Genomic DNA, 18398 nt, shown 5'->3' on the forward strand with positions numbered 1-18398 from the left:
GCATCTGAGTTTTACACCGGTGTTAGGACCCTGCAATCAGTGACACAGAATGCTAAATACCAATAGGAGGTCTTGGAAATTAAGTGGGCACGTCTCCAAATTGAGGTGAGGAAGCTCTTGTTTGAAGAGATTAAGTTCACAAGGCCCTCCAGTTCTGTGCCTATCTTCTGCCCAATCAACAAGGTAGTGTCAAATTTAGGTTACCTTATAGCCTAAGCATACAATGTTTGTTTAAATTAAGTAAAGGCTGAATTGTGTATTGTCTCATATATTCAGTGTTGCCTGTCAAATCATTGCATGTTTTCTCACCTTGTAGAACCATGTGAGGAGCAGGAGCAGGGAGAACAAACTCCCATAAAACAACTATTTCTCAAATTACTTGTGCCTTGGTTTTTAACTCTTCTTGGTACTCCACTTTCCATAGGCAAATATATATATATATATATTAGGGCTGTGAAAAATAACGCGTTATGATTAAATTACAGGATTAATTCGTTATTTTTGTTTAACGCATTTAACGTAATATAACCACAATTCCACCCAATCTGCAACTTCTGGATGAGAAGTTGAAAAAAAACTAAGATGGAACATCCAATAAAACCAAAGTGATATGCACACTCTGCGGCAGGGCTCCAGACTATGGAAGCAAATCGTGACCAAAATTCAAATGAAAATGCATTTCCAGAAATGCATTTTCATTTTAAGAATGTGGCTGCATTATTTGACTCATAAATCAAATTAGTATTCAATCATCCTATTTGCATTTTCATTTTCTTCTTTAAGACTGCTCATTCTTTCACTTAATTAAAATGAAAATGAAAAAGACATTTGAAATTTAATTTTCAAAATATGCCCCAGCAAATAGATACCAAAATTCAATTTGAAATGTAAAATTTGAAAATGAAAATGCATTTCCAGAAATGCATTTTCATTTTAAGAACGTGGCTGCAAAATCGTGACCACAATTCAAATTCAAATGCATTTCCAGAATTGCATTTTCATTTTCAAGAACGTGGCTGCAAAATCGTGACCACAATTCAAATTCAAATGCATTTCCAGAAATGCATTTTCATTTTAAGAACGTGGCTGCAAAATCGTGACCACAATTCAAATTCAAATGTATTTCCAGAAATGCATTTTCATTTTAAGAATGTGGCTGCATTATTTGACTCATAAATCAAATTAGTACTGATTAGTACTGAGCGGACATTGCATTTTCATTTTCATGTTTTGCCCGCAAAGAACTGCCCATAATTCGAAAACGAAAATGCATTCTGAGCGGCGCAGTAGAGTGACGTCAGTAGCCGCTCTTCTTCAGCTCCCTGCTGACCGAGCTACCCATCTTGTTCGGTAGGGGGCGGTGTGCACATACGCATTGCATTACATGACTTGTCTTTAGAGGACGCATCACAGATCATGGCGCTCCCTCAAATTGTGCAGACACTGATAGAATTAGCTGAGCTGGTAGAAACTAATAATATATCTGAGTCTGATGCCCGTGACCGAGTAGAACAAGTCACAGAGAGCTTGGCTGCATACTCTGCCGTCACAGACGTACACATTAATGAGGTTGCCATAGTAAACCTCTCTTCAGTCCTGGAACGGCTGGATGCTGTGGAGCCTCAAATGGGACGGGGACGACCAACCATCCACATCCCGTTCGAGTCCATCGAAAACTATACGGGCATCAGACTCAGATATATTATTAGTTTCTACCAGCTCAGCTAATTCTATCAGTGTCTGCACAATTTGAGGGAGCGCCATGATCTGTGATGCGTCCTCTAAAGACAAGTCATGTAATGCAATGCGTATGTGCACACCGCCCCCTACCGAACAAGATGGGTAGCTCGGTCAGCAGGGAGCTGAAGAAGAGCGGCTACTGACGTCACTCTACTGCGCCGCTCAGAATGCATTTTCGTTTTCGAATTATGGGCAGTTCTTTGCGGGCAAAACATGAAAATGAAAATGCAATGTCCGCTCAGTACTAATCAGTACTAATTTGATTTATGAGTCAAATAATGCAGCCACATTCTTAAAATGAAAATGCATTTCTGGAAATACATTTGAATTTGAATTGTGGTCACGATTTTGCAGCCACGTTCTTAAAATGAAAATGCATTTCTGGAAATGCATTTGAATTTGAATTGTGGTCACGATTTTGCAGCCACGTTCTTGAAAATGAAAATGCAATTCTGGAAATGCATTTGAATTTGAATTGTGGTCACGATTTTGCAGCCACGTTCTTGAAAATGAAAATGCAATTCTGGAAATGCATTTGAATTTGAATTGTGGTCACGATTTTGCAGCCACGTTCTTAAAATGAAAATGCATTTCTGGAAATGCATTTTCAAATTTTACATTTCAAATTGAATTTTGGTATCTATTTGCTGGGGCATATTTTGAAAATTAAATTTCAAATGTCTTTTTCGTTTTCATTTTAATTAAGGGAAAGAATGAGCAGTCTTAAAGAAGAAAATGAAAATGCAAATAGGATGATTGAATACTAATTTGATTTATGAGTCAAATAATGCAGCCACATTCTTAAAATGAAAATGCATTTCTGGAAATGCATTTTCATTTGAATTTTGGTCACGATTTGCTTCCATACCAGACTGCGACCAAATGGTCGCATTTTGCGACCAGTTTTTGAAACAGTGCGAGCATTTTTTACAAGCACTCGCGCATGTGCGACCTACAAATTTTGAATTCATTGGGTGTGCACAATGTCAGCACACGTTAGCAACAATGCATAGATACGACGTTCTAGTAAGACAGCGATATCAGCTTTCCTTCTGCATTAGTACCGTAGCTTAAAGTCTAGGAAAGTTGAGGCTATTTTTCGATAGGTACCTATAAACCTAGCTAAAAGTCTTGGAAAGTTTAGGATCTTTTTCGCTAGGTTCCTACGAACATGTCTTAATCTGCCAGACAAGTGAGTGCCCCTTCGTTCTTTTGGTGAGCAGTTTCACGAGCCCTTCTTACCCGGCGTCATGGAGCCTAGCAGCTAAATACTTTAGCACTAGCGTTGCTACTGTATCCCTGCCTGTTTTTGAGCTGTTGCGCTATTATACTCGGCAAGTATCGTGTTGTGGTGTCGGAGGACTGATCAAAAAGTGCATCATACATTTAAGTCATTTAGCTAAGACTGGCATGTACAGTACGTAATGTCACATTAAATAATGTATTTAAACTCAAGCTTATATGGTGCGTCGCAGGGGCGATTCTAGGATCAGACCTTAAGGGGTGGTCAGTCCCCAATGAGAATGTGACATGAATACAGTGCCTTGCAAAAGTGCTAAACGTAAACACCCTTGCTAATATAAATCCCTAATTTCACTGGATAACAATTAATACATTCATGTATTAATATGCAAAATATTGAATGAAAAAACTAAGGATGTCCCTTTCTTCATGAACTACCAGCATCAAATGATAATAAACAATATATTTAAGAAAATATAGTGCTTGAGCACACGCAAAATCAAAGAAGCACACTAATGACAAAAATTCGGAAAATCGGTAATATGTAATTAATCATGATTAATCCACAGAAACCTGTGATTAATTTGGTAAAAAATTTAATCATTTCACAGCCCTAATATATATATATATATATATATATATAGAGAGAGAGAGAGTCCAATATTTACTACTTGATTGAACTACAACGTTAAAAACCATGCATAAATGGTATCCCAGTTAGCAGCCTAAATAATTCAATGTACAAATACAAGCATCTCAATCCAACATATTTACTGTCTTATTTTCTAGTGTTGACTATATCTACAATCTTGCATAGGCCAACAGATTTCCATGTTTGCAATCTCATTATTCTCACATATTGGCCACAAATGACATTGTGACAAATGACAAACACATAAGTAATGAATACCTCGTCTTCAACATGGAATCATTGTTTTTGACATGAATAATCAACTCTACTTTAATTTATGGTTGATCAATTATACTCATTATGTATGTCAGATGACATCATGATATCATGATGCTCCTGAACCACATAAGCAGACCTGCAGAGGCTAACAAGGAGGTCCTTTGCACTGATCTCTGCAACCCTACTGGCAGTGTTAAGGTTCTATGCCACTGGCAGTTTTCTGGAGGTTATTGGAGATGGACATGGGCTCTCCAAGGCCTCAGTGTCAAGATCTGTGCAGGCTGTCACAACTGCATTACTTTGCCACATCCCCGACCACATCCAATTCCCCACAACCAGAGGGGACAAGTCTGTGGTGCAAGACAGTCTTTTTTCAATGGCTTTTATGATTTTTGTACGAGTTTTCACTCCCTCCCAGCCCATTCACCATGTGCGACTTCCCAGTCAACACTGTGGAATCCTTCCATTTCCTAGGTGCTACCATCTCCCAACATCAGGCTCAGCCACCAGCCTCTTCATCCACCGAGCGTTGGCGTGCTACCAGCTGTTCAATTGTTGTTGTGTTATTGCACTCGTAAAAGCGTTTTGTTAATGCATTTCTAGTTACTATTGGACATTACAACAGCCATTTTTTAATTTTATAGTATTTTGAATAAGACCTTCATTGCATGCGCCAAACCCACCAAATCAAATTATTTTGTGTAACCTAAATTAACGACTGCTCTGGAGCTCTTGTTAATCTAAGAGCATTTTCAAGTGCCTCTTTAGCTACGATGGCTTCGGAAAATGGCCCGTAGAACTAAGATCCATCGTACAATGGACTCTACGATCAACTTGTACGATTCAACTCAGCTTCAGTTCCTACTGTAGCTAGATATCTTGCTGAAAAAAAATAACCTGACAAAGATCTGGACAAACATGCTTCGTGAATTGTAGAATTGCCAATTGCCAATAAACATTGCCAATAAACTTAATCATCACACATTCTACCTATGCTCTTGCGTTAGCAAGCTAAACTAGTTTACATGCCTACAGTCTAGGTGTTTTCATTATCTACCTGTTCTTGCATTCCTTGCAAATCAGCGTCAATAAAGAGCAGTTGAGCTACTAAAGTCTTGCTAACATTGACTCGACGGGTATGGCTGATGTATACCGTAGCTCTAGCGTAGAAGATCCCTGTGCAGTTCGACCCTCAATTATACATTTGCTCGAACCATTTCACCAAAGATGGTTTTGAAAACCTCGGACAATGTAAAGCAGGATTTGCTATGAAGCTGTTGCTGAAAAGAGGTGTGCTCCGACCTTATGTTCATCACAACTGCAACAGTTATTAGCAATGCTAACGTATCCTGTATCTTGCACCTGCCTTTCTCCAGTTCTTTCAAATAGATAATTTAGACAGGCGTTAGCAATAGGCCAGACTGCTATTTGTTTTCTGGCCATTTTTTGGGAAGCTTCCCTTCTAATGCCGACTACAGCTAGTCTTGCTAGAGTCATTTGCTAAGTAAGGTACGCTATGTTGATGTGTTTTGAAATGTATTTTGCATTTCACCTATACAGGAGACTTTAGCATTGCTAATAGGCTACTGTTAGCGACAAAATCATACTTACAGCTTGTGTTTGTGATGAGCATACGGTCGGAACAGCACCTCTTTTCAGCAATAGCGTATTAGCAAATCCTTCTTTAAATTGTCCAAGGTTTTCATTCAAAACTGTCTTTGGTGAAATGGTCCGAGCAAAGTAATAATTTTGTGTCGTACTTTATAGGGATCTTCCCATAGATAAACATGCCTGTCGAGTATCTGGTTCCTTGGAAAGATGATGAAAAGTGTCAGCATTCCCAGTGCAGCCTGGAACACTGCATTTACAATGGTCTATTTTCAATATACTTTAAAAACTTTCAAACTTTCTCCTTTGTTGTTTGCGTGGAAGTACACAGAGCAGCGCGCAGTAGGGGTGGGCGGATCGATCTAAAGTATCGATAGTATCGATACCAACATTGGTATCAGTATTGATCGATACTCCTGTGAAAAGATCGATACTTAAGTTGACCTTTTTCTTCTCTACATTCAGTAGGCTACACAACTCCCTTTACATCATAGTGATGTGCAAAAACACCGCTCCTCTTACTTCGTTCAAGCTCACTTTGCCCCTCCCCTGCTATGCTGTGAGTTGTTACTGGCGTGCACGTGCAGTAGAAGACTCAGTTAGCAGCACACTGATGGCGGCATAATGGCAGAGAGAAAGAGAAGTTAAGCTTCTCAACTAATTAAACTCATTAAAGCATTCAATGATCATGAAAATGCAAATCAGAAAAATCTAAAATGTGTTTAATCGCCAAGTAAGTGGACACAAACAAGGAATTTACTTTGGTGGGCAGGGGGGTGTTCCATCAACGTAGATTAAGGAAAAGCAAGACTTATTTCGCCAAGTCTCACTTACTTTAGCGAGAGTTCTGTTCCATTAAGGTGGATTATTCTAGCTCTAGGTAAACAAGGTTCGGAACTAGCATGATCCGTGTCAGGATCAATTATGGCGTATCCGTTCTTCGACAACCCTGTGGTGGATGAAGGTGCTCAGATTATACATAGAGCGTTTATCCTGTCAGCCCCAAGGGTCTTCAGACAGAAATAACGCTTCCCCGACCAGTTTCTGTGGAAGAAGTACAGGTTCAGCAGGCCCAGCATAGTTTATCTAGATAGATTTAATTGTCATTCTTAAAAAAATTAATACATATATATATATATATATATATATATATATATATATAAAATAACACTTTAGCAACTCTTAAGGATGGCAATGAACACATAAGAGCAGCCCACCATCCTTTGTAGAAACTAATAGAAAGGAGAGAAGACTATAATAGTAGAAAGGAGGGTAGTAGACTGCAGTCTATGTAGGTAAGCCTAGACTTTGTAGTCTGCTGGAATCACACACAAGGAAGCAAACCCACTGTAGCCAAGCCTTGACACTGTTTAGTCTGTCTGCATCTGTCTATGTCTTTGCATGTGGGACATTCTTGAACGGGCAACTATGCCAGGAAATATGAAGGGTATAAATCGAAGGGTCGTGGTCATCTCGCTCGTAGCCGATAGGCTGCAGCTGCTGGATGATGTTATTGGCCATCTCTAGAGATCCTGCTGCCACCACCCTCCTGGACATGAAGTCCACAGGACCACCTGCAACACACATACATACACACAGACACACATAGAAGAGAGAGCAAAGCACCCTTTTAGAGCTCCCAGCAAAGTGTTTCTGGCCTCCTCCTCCATCCCAATACACACACACATAGCAGCATACACACACTTACCCCCCAACCCCCACACATAGTGGTATACACACTTACTCCCCCCCCACACATACACATAGCGGTATACACACACTTACCCCCCACACACACACACACATAGCGGCATACATACACTTACCCCCCCCCCTCCACACACACAAACATAGCAGCATACACACACTTACCCCCAGCCCTCCTCACACGCACACACATAGCAGCCTACACACACTTATCCCCCCACACACACAGCAGCATACACACACTCCCCCCACCTCCCAACACACACAGTCATGATATTAGCCTGTTTTAATTCAGGAAAAGAAAAAGCCGTGAGACAAGGTGAAAGAGAGGAGTGAAAAGGAAAGCGGACCAATAGAGGGAGACAAAGGGGAGGTTGTTCCAGTCTCCCTGATGATAATGTCAGCGGCGGCCATGTCCCAGCAGTGCAGACCATAATGGTAGTACCCCTCTGCCCTGCCACATGCCACCTGGCACAGCGCCAGAATGGAGCTGCCAATGATCCTCACCCTGGGGGAACAAACAGTACGTCCACATATAACGCATAACATGCTTTCAGTTACCAAACGTGTCAAAAAAATCCTGTTCCTCTCAATATCGATCAGGATGTTTCTGGCTCTCTGTGTTGTACAGTTCAACACAACATCATTGAGCCATGATATCTGTGTAGGTAGGCACGTCATTATATAAGCCTTAGGCTAGGTTCCAGGTTCAACCCAGTACAAGCCAAGTTTTTAAATAATACTTTCCAAATCACTCTGTAACTGTTGTGTGTAGAATTCACTACTTGTCCCAATGTTACAAGGTGACTTAAGTGGTAAATCATTCAAAACCATTTCTTATCTTTTGGAATCCAGATCACACAAATCCTAATTAAACTAACTGGTCTGATAGATTTCCCTCTCTGAATTGCTCCTCCCAAGGTTTCCTCCATTTTTTCTCCCGTTGGGAGTTTTTCCTTGTCTTCCTTGAGGATTTAGGTTGGTTGAGGGGCAGTTCTATGGGCGCATGTGAAGCCCTCTGTGACATGCTTGCGTGTAAAAAGGGCTATACAAATACATTTGATTTGATAGATGAAAAGGCGTACCATGTTTCGTTATTCAATGCAGAAGAAAAGATAAGCTTAACAAATTATATTTTAGGGGGATTTGTTCCATTGGTGAAAGAGAATAACTTCACCGGATCACAACAAGTTGCTAGTGTGTAACATTTGAATGTATTGTTTTCCATGTTGCACCTGTTTTGTGTTGAATGGGGGTTAGTTAGGAACCAAAGCTTGTTTGTTAGCTGTTTGTTTTTTTGCTTTCATCAATGACACGCTAGGCCCCCTTGCCAACACATGGATAAATACTGGTCTCTGTACTGCTCTTTGTTGGTTGACCGTGACATGGTTGCATTCACATAGTGCGCACTGACACTGAGTCGTTTTATAGTGTGATCTGTAGCTTCTAAGTTTGCTGTGTTTCGGCTATGGTGGACATGCAGTAGGCCTAGGAAAACACCCTCAGGCTTGTCAATTCAGAGGAACCATGATTGGGCAGAGGAATGAGGCACCTTCCCCAAATCATTAAATTACCCCACCTGGGAGAAACTGGAGGATTTACTATTAGCGTATGTAAATCCCAATAAGTAGATCAAGTCTTAGGGCCCTATCTTGCACCCAGCGCAATTGACTTCAATGGCAATTGAATGACGCTAGTATCATTCCTAGTTTGCACTCGATGCAAAGCAGACTTTTCCCTCCACAGACGCATGTCGGTAAATTAGGGAATGACTTTGCGCTCCCGGGGGCGGTCAGCGAAAAAACGAGGCGTGTTCCAGCGCAAACGTTCCCTGGTGCTATTTTGCAGCTTCAGAAAAAAATTCTGCCACTGACCAGGAAAAACGTAGTGTAAAGTCGATGGCGCGTTATTCAGATGCTATTTTAAGGGCGCAAGCTTGGCCCTTGCGCACTGCTGTCGAGGCCAGGGTCCTCTTTCTGCGAAGCTACGTTACATTGTTTTGATTTATGGCATGTTACATTTCTTCAATGATTATAAAAAGATTTTAATGAGAAATCTTTATGTATGTGGACTTGATTTGTAACAATCGTGGCAATTTCCTCCCACGCCTGTTTAACCTAAGCTAATTTGGGTGGGTTTCTTCTCCCATCTCCATCAGAATCAGAATTCCGTTTCACCGCCATGCAGCCTATGTTCTAATAACTAAACAATTTAAAAATATAACAATTAAGAAAATAAAATGTATATAAAAATAAGAATTTGAAGGCTCTGCCTTTCCCATACAAAGTCACCTCTCTATCTTTTACGGCCCTGACGAGAACGTCGGTCTCCTCGGCTGTGAACCGCTCCTGGCGTGCGCCTGGCAAATCCCCCTTTATAATAGCAATCCGCCATGTAACAAGCGCGCCTGCTCTTAAAGGGAATGTGAGATGACGCTCTGATTGGTTTACTGCACGTTACGCCCAAACCACACCCATCAGTAATGTAGCTAGTTCAAACCAACCCATTTTAGATTTGCGCCGGGCGCAAAATCGTATTTATTTTTGACCTATTGTTGTCTTCATTGTTCTATTCACTACATATAACTATGATATGACCTGTAAGACATCTAGGGGTGTTATTTACGACCAGGTGGAGCCCAACACATGTGGCTAAGATAGTGAGCTGATAGGTTAAGCCTGACCAATGAAAGTATGGCCTGTGATGGAAAGTCTGCCTTGTGTTGTCCTACATATGTTGGTCGTATGTTATGTGAGTGTTTTTTGAGTTCCCTATAAAAATCCTTCCTCTGACCTTCCCTCCTCAGGAAGACTTTGCGAGATTACAGTCTGTTTCCTTGAAGTAGTCATTATGCTTCTCAGGTGTGCTCTCTCATCTCAAATGACAACAAATAAAAGTTTCACGCTTGGTGGATATGGATAAGTGATGAACACAGTGTCAGCTGTGTCGATTGTGACAGCGAATTACACATTTCTGCCTATTTTGTCAGCACCCTTTGTCATATCCAGCAGCCCTCACTCTGCCTTCCCCTTTGTTCTCCTACTCATCTCCTGTCTTGTTTCTGAGCATCCCCCTTTCATCCCTCCTTTTTACTTAGGCCCCTTTCTCCCCTCCCCTGTCTTCCTGAACTACCCTCTCCTCTGCCTCCTCACCCATGAGCAGAAACTGACAGCAGTCTGCTCATGTTTCCTGAGATGTCCAGCGACGCTACATCTCTCTTTGCTCCAATCTCTGTTAGGATCAGGGCCCTGGACAGATATGTCAATCACAAACATCACTGTCAGCCCAACATTACCACCAGGTTTTTTGGACCAAGTACAATAAATTCATTTGATTCTGATATTTCTACTAAAACAAGGTCATTTCATTTGTTAATTTCATTTTCAGTGGCCTTAATATGTGCCCCCTTCTCCAGTAACATAAAACTGGCTAGTGTAACAAGTGTTTAACTGGGCCTACATTGTACATTTTTGCTAAATGTCTAAACCTTTGTCTCATGAACTAGTCTTACGGTCCAAAACAAATCCAAAAGTGTGTAAATGTTTTGGGTTATCACAGTAGTAGCCCTGCTAATATAATAAAAAAATTAAAAAAACTAGAGAGGGTACAATTTCTGGGGAAATTGTAGGGTGTGCTTGCTTGCTTCGGTTGTATAGGGGTCCGTTTTTTTATGACAGTTTTACAACTGATATTTCAGTATATTTTATATAAAAATGCATATTTAATATTTATAAAGTTTACATAGATTTAAAAGCATTTTTTTTGCGGCTCATGTACAACTCAAAATACTAAGAGACTAAGTGTAGTTTGAAATAGTAGTCTTCTCATTTCCCCTGCAAGAGGGAATGGTGATCAGCAGCATAGATATAGGCTATATAAAGGCTATGTCTATGTCTATGATCAGCAGCCTCATAGTTGAATCAAAACGAATAAATTTGGCAGACTGGTGAAAAAATTTACCTAATCTCTGACTTAAACGTCCTTACAATTCCTTCCTTCGCCACCATCGCTGTTGATTCTGTCTGTAAACTGTGACAAATGCCGTTGCCATTTTTCCTGTCTCTCTGGACACTCACAAAACCACAGCCTTGATCTTTCTGATCCAAGCGCTGTCTATCTGGCAATTTTTGCAGACATTATTCAACAGACGGCGGACTAGCACATTTGGAAGAAAAAAATGTGTATTTTTATGGATGAGTTATTTTCTTATTTTATACTCCTCGTTGTTTCAAACAAACATTTAACACAACAGACAAACTTATACAATTTCCTCACTTTTTCTTTAACTTCTCTTTCCTCACATAAAAGAGAAGTCGGGATTCAAATTCAGCATGGAAAACACCACATCAGATTAGCCGTTTAAACATCCATCTCAGTTCTGGTTGACAATCTGCAACTTATACATTTGGTTAGGATTTATTAACCAATGTTTGCTACGCATTGGTCCACCACCAAACTAAGAATAAATCATAACACACACATCTCAGTAGCAATAAACTCGTAACCCCTAATGAGACTCAAGATCCTTTGTACGACTTCAACGCAACGGGCCTCGAACCCTTTAACATGTATTAGTATACTTTAGTAATTACATGACTTCAATAGACCTAGATGGCTCATACAATTCCGTAAAATATCGCAATACCATGTATTTGTGAGAAAGTAAAAAAAAAATGGTAACTAGATATGACAATTTCAACCAATCCATTCGCAGATCAGGATCCACTGTGAATTTCGAGAACATTCCACATTACCCATACACTCATCCACACACCCATGGATGGACAACCATATGTATGGAGCTAGAAAGCTGACAAAAGTATCTTCATTTGAATATGAAAGATCTGAAATATTTGTGTGTCGAATTTCATAAAACTGAAATATTTTTGCGGTTGAATATATAATATCTGAATTATTTGTATGCCGCATTTAATAAAACTTAATTATTTTGATCCAAAAATACAAATATCTAAAATTCAGATTGCAGGAATTCAAATTCTTGAAATTCAGATTGCAGGAATTCAGATTCTTGAAATTCAAATTGCGGAAATTCAGATTGCGGAAATTCAGATTTTGTCTGAACTAGGCCAAAGGTGAAACAGTTTGCCTTCACAGGAAAAAGTAAATGATTTCAGAACGACCGAACTTTCCCTCAGAACAAACTGAGTTGCTAGTTGGAGGAAGACCCAGATCACACATACGTATCTGGGATAGCACACATACGTCCCGATGTGTAGAAGATATGTCGCCAAGATCTAGTATGGAGATCGTTGGCATTTGATCGAAACTGACTTCCAGACGATATGTGGACGATGAATCAAATCACACCCGGCCGCATTACAGATATATCCTGTTACCCATAGATAACTCATTATATCTATGCTGTTAAATACTATGTCCGATCTCTCAGACAGCAAATGTTTCACTATCCATAACCGATCTGAAATGTCACTTAGGAAATGAACATAGCCTATAGGCTTAACATTGACTTTGATAGGAATAAGGAGACAATGAAAATTATGCTTGACCATCCAAAATTGGCTATTAGCAATACAGTAGCTAGCTAGCGTGACTTGATTCAACCTGGATTTTCTGTGTGGGTATTATAATTAAGAGACACAATTGAAGTTCATGATTTTATATCAGGCTGGATGTTGATGCCATCAAGCTCTTAAAAGAACTCCAACACAGAAAAAGAGAACAACGGAACATAAATATATACATGCTATAGCTTTGCCAGTTGTTCCGCGTCTTCGGTCTCCGCTGCCCTCCGACTCTGTCTCGACTCACTTGGTAACAGTAATTGCCGATTTTGGCATAGGAGAAGACACAAGTTTTTACAAGTTTCATAAGCCCTTGCTCCATAATCTTTCTCCAACGAGCAACTCTTAGCTTTTGTTCTGAGGTAAAATTCGGTCAGAGAATGTCTAGATTCGGTCGTTCTGAAATCGTCTACTTTTCCCTGTGAGGGCAAGCTGTTTCACCTTAGGCCTAGTTCAGACAAAATCTGAATTTCCGCAATCTGAATTTCAGCAATCTGAATTTCAGCAATCTGAATTTCGAGAATCTGAATTTCAGCAATCTGAATTTCGAGAATCTGAATTTCAGCAATCTGAATTTCAAGAACCTGAATTCATGCAATCTGAATTTCAAGAATCTGAATTCCTGCAATCTGAATTTTAGAAATGTGTATTTCTGGATCAAAATAATTCTGTTTTGTTAAATTCGGCATTCAAATAATTCAGATATTATATATTCAACAGTAAAATATTTCAGTTTTATGAAATTCGACATACAAATAATTCAGACCTTTCACATTCAAATTCAGATACTTTTGTCAGCTTTCTAGCTCCATACATATGCACTATGCATATGACAACTGGCGCAGCAACAAATAAACTGACTACATCTGCAGCTTTGAACAACATCAAAGACTAAACACAGACCACAACTGCATCTTTTAACTACTCAAAGACTAAACACAGAGGATTTACAGTAGGAATGTAGCAATAGAGCTCCGGACCCCACGTGACTTTAATGTTTACGATGCCATTTTCGCAGGATAGCAGTGGCAAAAATGAACTGCTCTGACAGCTCCAGCACGGATTCCAACCTGTCCGAGTTCACTGCTCACTTTAATTCAAAAGACATAGGCAGCTATAGCAAAACTTGATCGATTAAACATCAGTGATCCATATAATGCTCCCAGAGTTATTTTTACGACCTTTACGAGTGAAACGGAAAGCTTCCCTGACTTTCTGTATCCAGACCAGATATTTCCCCTTAAAAAAAAAAAGTATACTTCAAGTTTATTTTGTAAGTATACTTAGTATAAAAAGTATACTATTATCATGTTACTTAAAGTATACTAGCAGTGTACTTATTTATACACTTTTTTTGTACTAAGTAAACTGAATTGGCCCACTTTTTAGGTCATTTAGTACACTTTAAAGTACACTTTTTAGGTCATTAAGTACACTTTAAAGTACACTTATAGTGTATTTCAAGGTTTACTTTTGAATACTGCAAAGTAGCCTGTGTAGTGCACTTTCAGTTCATCAAGTATACTTCCTCAAGTACTTCAAAGTATACTTTGAAATACTGTAAAGTAACCTGTGTAGTGTGCTTTCAGTTCATGAAGTATACTTCCTAAAGAGCTTCAAAGTATACTTTGCAATACTTACAAGTGCACTTTCCTTTAATGAAAGTACTTCAAAAAGGAAACTTCTAAAATTTATTTTACTATTACTTACTAATGTATTAAAATGTTTAGGGGCCCCTGAAACGCCTCAGATCTTAAATCACGTGGCGAAAACAGGGCCTTCGCATCATTTAACTGCGGATTCTTAGCCTAAAGAAGCTATTCACTACATAGACAATATAATTGCAAGAATCCAGCTGTTCTTATGAAATGTAACAGTCATTTAACTCATGGTTACAATGGTAAACCAGCACAACAATGACAATTACCACGCAACAAAACACTACATTCTAAGCAGACACATAAAAAAAAAAAGTTTTTTTAAGTTACATTTGTATTTCGAGCAAACGGCAAACGTATCAGCAAATTTTTACACTATTTACCGCCTTGCATCATAGGAATTGACTAGCCAATGCTAGTCAATTCCACACTAGCCACACTATCTTCATTAATTCACATAGTTATTTCGTTCTTCAGTCAGTTAGACAGTATAACCTTCAAATGCATAATGCAACCCTTCTGTCTGCTTGTTTCTCAAGTAGTTTTTTCGTTTTTTTCCATTAATACTCCAATTGATAATTATTGCTATAAGAATATAGAGCTTCAGAATGTTTTGGCAGTAATTAAGGTTACAGCTTCAACACCAAAAAAGATTAAATATGCAATGCATAATAGATTTTCATAGACATTAATAATTAGAATAAGATGGATCTAAAAAATGTAACCTGTAATGTACTTAAAAATTATTTTGACTGTTTTTGCTGTATAATAATAGAAAACATACATCCTACCCTAGAAGAAATGTATACCTTTTTCTGTTTCTAAGCATACTTCTTAAAAGTATATCAAAAGTGAACTATTTTTAAAGCATACTTAAAAGTACAACAAAAGTTAACTATTTTCTAAGTATACTTCTTACAAAAGGGAACTATTTTCAAAGCATTCTTAAAAGTATATCAAAAGTGAACTATTTTCTAAGCATACTTCTTAAAAGTATGTCAAAAGTGAACTAAAAGTGTACTGTCCATATTTTAGTATACTTTAATATACTTATTTTTTGTAAGGGTCGGCTACAACTTTCTAATCAACTTTCCTTCGTCCTACTCTGGAGAGTCTTTAAAAGCCTACAAAACCCCGGAGGGATATAAATGGACGCAATCAGAGGGATTAGTGATGAATATTCAGCTTTGAAGTCTACCGGCTACAAATTGCTGTGTAACCTTAATGCAGTCAGTTTTATAACTTGTATAGCTAGCTAGCGTTAGTCTGTACTGTAACGCTCATCAACGGTTAGCTACTAACGTTGGCTAACGTACATTATATCAGTGTAATTTTCATCACAAAAATGCCATTACATATTTATTACAATTAAGTCATTCCAAGAGACTGAATGATCCTCAGTTGAAGCCATAGATGGTTGTCAGGAATTATGGGGTTCTTCTCTCTGGATCTTAGGAATCGTAAAATGCTCTCCCTTTATCTTTTCCCGATGGTTCAGAGGCATCCCGGCGCACTGCAGCTATCTACTACAGTGCCCTCCAAAAGTATTGGAACAGTGAGGCCAATTCCTTTATTTTTGCTGTAGACTGAAAACATTTGGGCTTGACATCAAACGATGAATGTGAAACCAGAGATCAACGTTTCAGCTTTTATTTCCAGGTATTTACATCAGGATCTGATGCACAAATTAGAAAATATCACCTTTTTGTTCGAACCCACCCATTTGTCACGTGAGCAAAAGTATTGGAACATGTGACTGACAGGTGTGTTTTGTTGCCCAGGTGTGTCCTATTACATACATTATTCAATCAATAAATACCACTGAATGTCTACACTCAGGTTCAGATTGGGTAAGATAGGTTTTGTCTATGCAGACTGTATTCAGAGGTGAAAACAACATGAAAACCAGAGCGCTGTCTTTGGGTGAAAAACAAGCAATTGTGAGTCTTAGAGAAGATGGAAAATCAATCAGAGCCATTGCAGAAACATTGGCCATAGCCAGTACAACCATTTGGAATGTCCTGAAGAAGAAGAAAACTACTGGTGTACTAAGTAACAGACGTCGAACAGGTAGACCAAGGAAAACATCAGCAGTTGATGACAGAAACATTGTGAGAGCTGTAAAGAAAGACCCTAAAACAACTGTTAGTGAGATCAGCAACAACCTCCAGATGGCAGGAGTGAAGGTATCACTATCTACTGTTCGCAGAAGACTTCATGAACAAAAGTACAAGGGCTACACCAGAAGATGCAAACCACTCATTAGCAAGAAGAATAGGAAGGCCAGGCTGGAATTTGCCAAAAAGTACAGAGATGAACCTCAAAAATTCTGGGACAAAGTTTTATGGACTGATGAGACAAAGATTAACTTTTACCAAAGTGATGGAAAGGCTAAAGTTTGGAGAAAGAAAGGAACTGCTCATGATCCCAAACACACAAGCTCATCTGTGAAACACGGTGGAGGTAATGTCATGGCTTGGGCTTGCATGGCTTCTTCTGGGACGGGCTCATTAATCTTCATTGAGGATGTAACACATGATGGCAGCAGCAAAATGAACTCGGAAGTCTACAGAAACATTTTGTCTGCCAATTTAAGGAAAGATGCAACCAAACTGATTGGCAGAGCCTTCATCATGCAGCAAGATAACGACCCAAAACACACTGCCAAAACAACAAAGGAGTTCATCAGGGGCAAGAAATGGAAGGTATTAGACTGGCCAAGTCAATCTCCAGACTTAAACCCTATAGAGCATGCATTTTACCTGCTTAAGAGGAGACTGAAGGGAGGAACCCCACAAAACAAACAACAACTGAAAGAGGCTGCAGTGAAAGCCTGGGAAAGCATCAAAAAGGAAGAATGCAAAAGTTTGGTGACGTCAATGGGTCACAGACTTGCTGCAGTTATTGAAAGCAAAGGATTTGCAACTAAATATTAAGTCTTATTCACTTAAATATGTTTTAAGTATATCTGTTCCAATACTTTTGATCACATGACAAATGGGTGGATTCAAACAAAATGTGATATTTTCTTAGTTGTGCATCAGATCCTGATGTAAATACCTGGAAATAAAAGCTGAAACGTTGATCTCTGGTCTCACGTTCATTATTTGATGTCAAGCCCAAATGTTTTCAGTCTACAGCAAAAATAAAGGAATTCGCCTCACTGTTCCAATACTTTTGGAGGGCACTGTATGTTGAATCAACGTTCATTGAAATAGGCAGCAAATTAAACTATGTATAATATGTATGTAAGTATATATGTATGTACACTGGCGCTCCCCTTGGCTCTCCATTTTACTGCCAAAATGGCGATGACCGGTGCATACTGGGATTGCGTGACGTCAACTCCCGGAGTTCTATATCACAATTTGGACCCGAATTAAGTAAATGTAAGAAATAGAATTGCACATCTCTTTATCAGACTAAAATTGTACCATTCAAACAAAACCCCGTCAAATTCAACAATAACTTCAACCTCACCATAACTTCGCTCAAAGTAATCGATCTCAGTAACTCACCACTTTCCCCTGTTCAAAATGCCGCATTGAACCACCTGACACTGAGGAAGAATCTCATTTTTGCCACTCACGAGTCCAGGTCGCACCTCAATGAACATCCTAGTGCCCCCTCCAAAACTGTTGTGGAAGTTTTTGAGAGAATCAATCGTTTAAGCTGAAGTCGGGTGAAGCACAGAGTTAATGTTTATTTTACGTAGATGTAAACATAATAACGTTACCAACATAACATCATCAGCACACAAACATAAGACAATAACACAAAGACAATTCCATACCTATATCTAGCATTCTAAAATGGAACCGGGAGAATCCAGCCCACCAACACTACTCAGCTGATGGCCCTGAACCCCCCAGAACATTCTTCAACAGACCATGTTATCGAAACAACAGTTCTCAAAAGCCATTGGTCCATCCTACAGACATGAAGCTATACCAAATCTCTTCTGTCATTGGTTAAATGCTTAGAACAATA

At 39.2% G+C, this 18398-nt stretch overlaps 1 protein-coding gene across 1 annotated transcript in view; it reads right to left on the reverse strand.

Moving 5' to 3' along the window:
- Positions 1-6889: 6889 nt before the first annotated feature.
- Positions 6890-18398, reverse strand: part of LOC124470378 (inositol monophosphatase 2-like) — a 42025-nt gene continuing 30516 nt past the window's right edge. Inside the window, exons 3-5 of the mRNA XM_047024218.1 lie at positions 10360-10455; positions 7558-7715; positions 6890-7074 (exon numbers count right to left, since the gene is read on the reverse strand). Of these exons, the coding sequence (XP_046880174.1) occupies positions 6890-7074; positions 7558-7715; positions 10360-10455 (439 nt within the window). The remainder of the gene's footprint in view (positions 7075-7557; positions 7716-10359; positions 10456-18398) is intronic.

This window comes from Hypomesus transpacificus, chromosome 8 (genome assembly GCF_021917145.1).
Source record: "Hypomesus transpacificus isolate Combined female chromosome 8, fHypTra1, whole genome shotgun sequence".
In the NCBI taxonomy this organism is placed as follows: Eukaryota; Metazoa; Chordata; class Actinopteri; order Osmeriformes; family Osmeridae; genus Hypomesus; species Hypomesus transpacificus.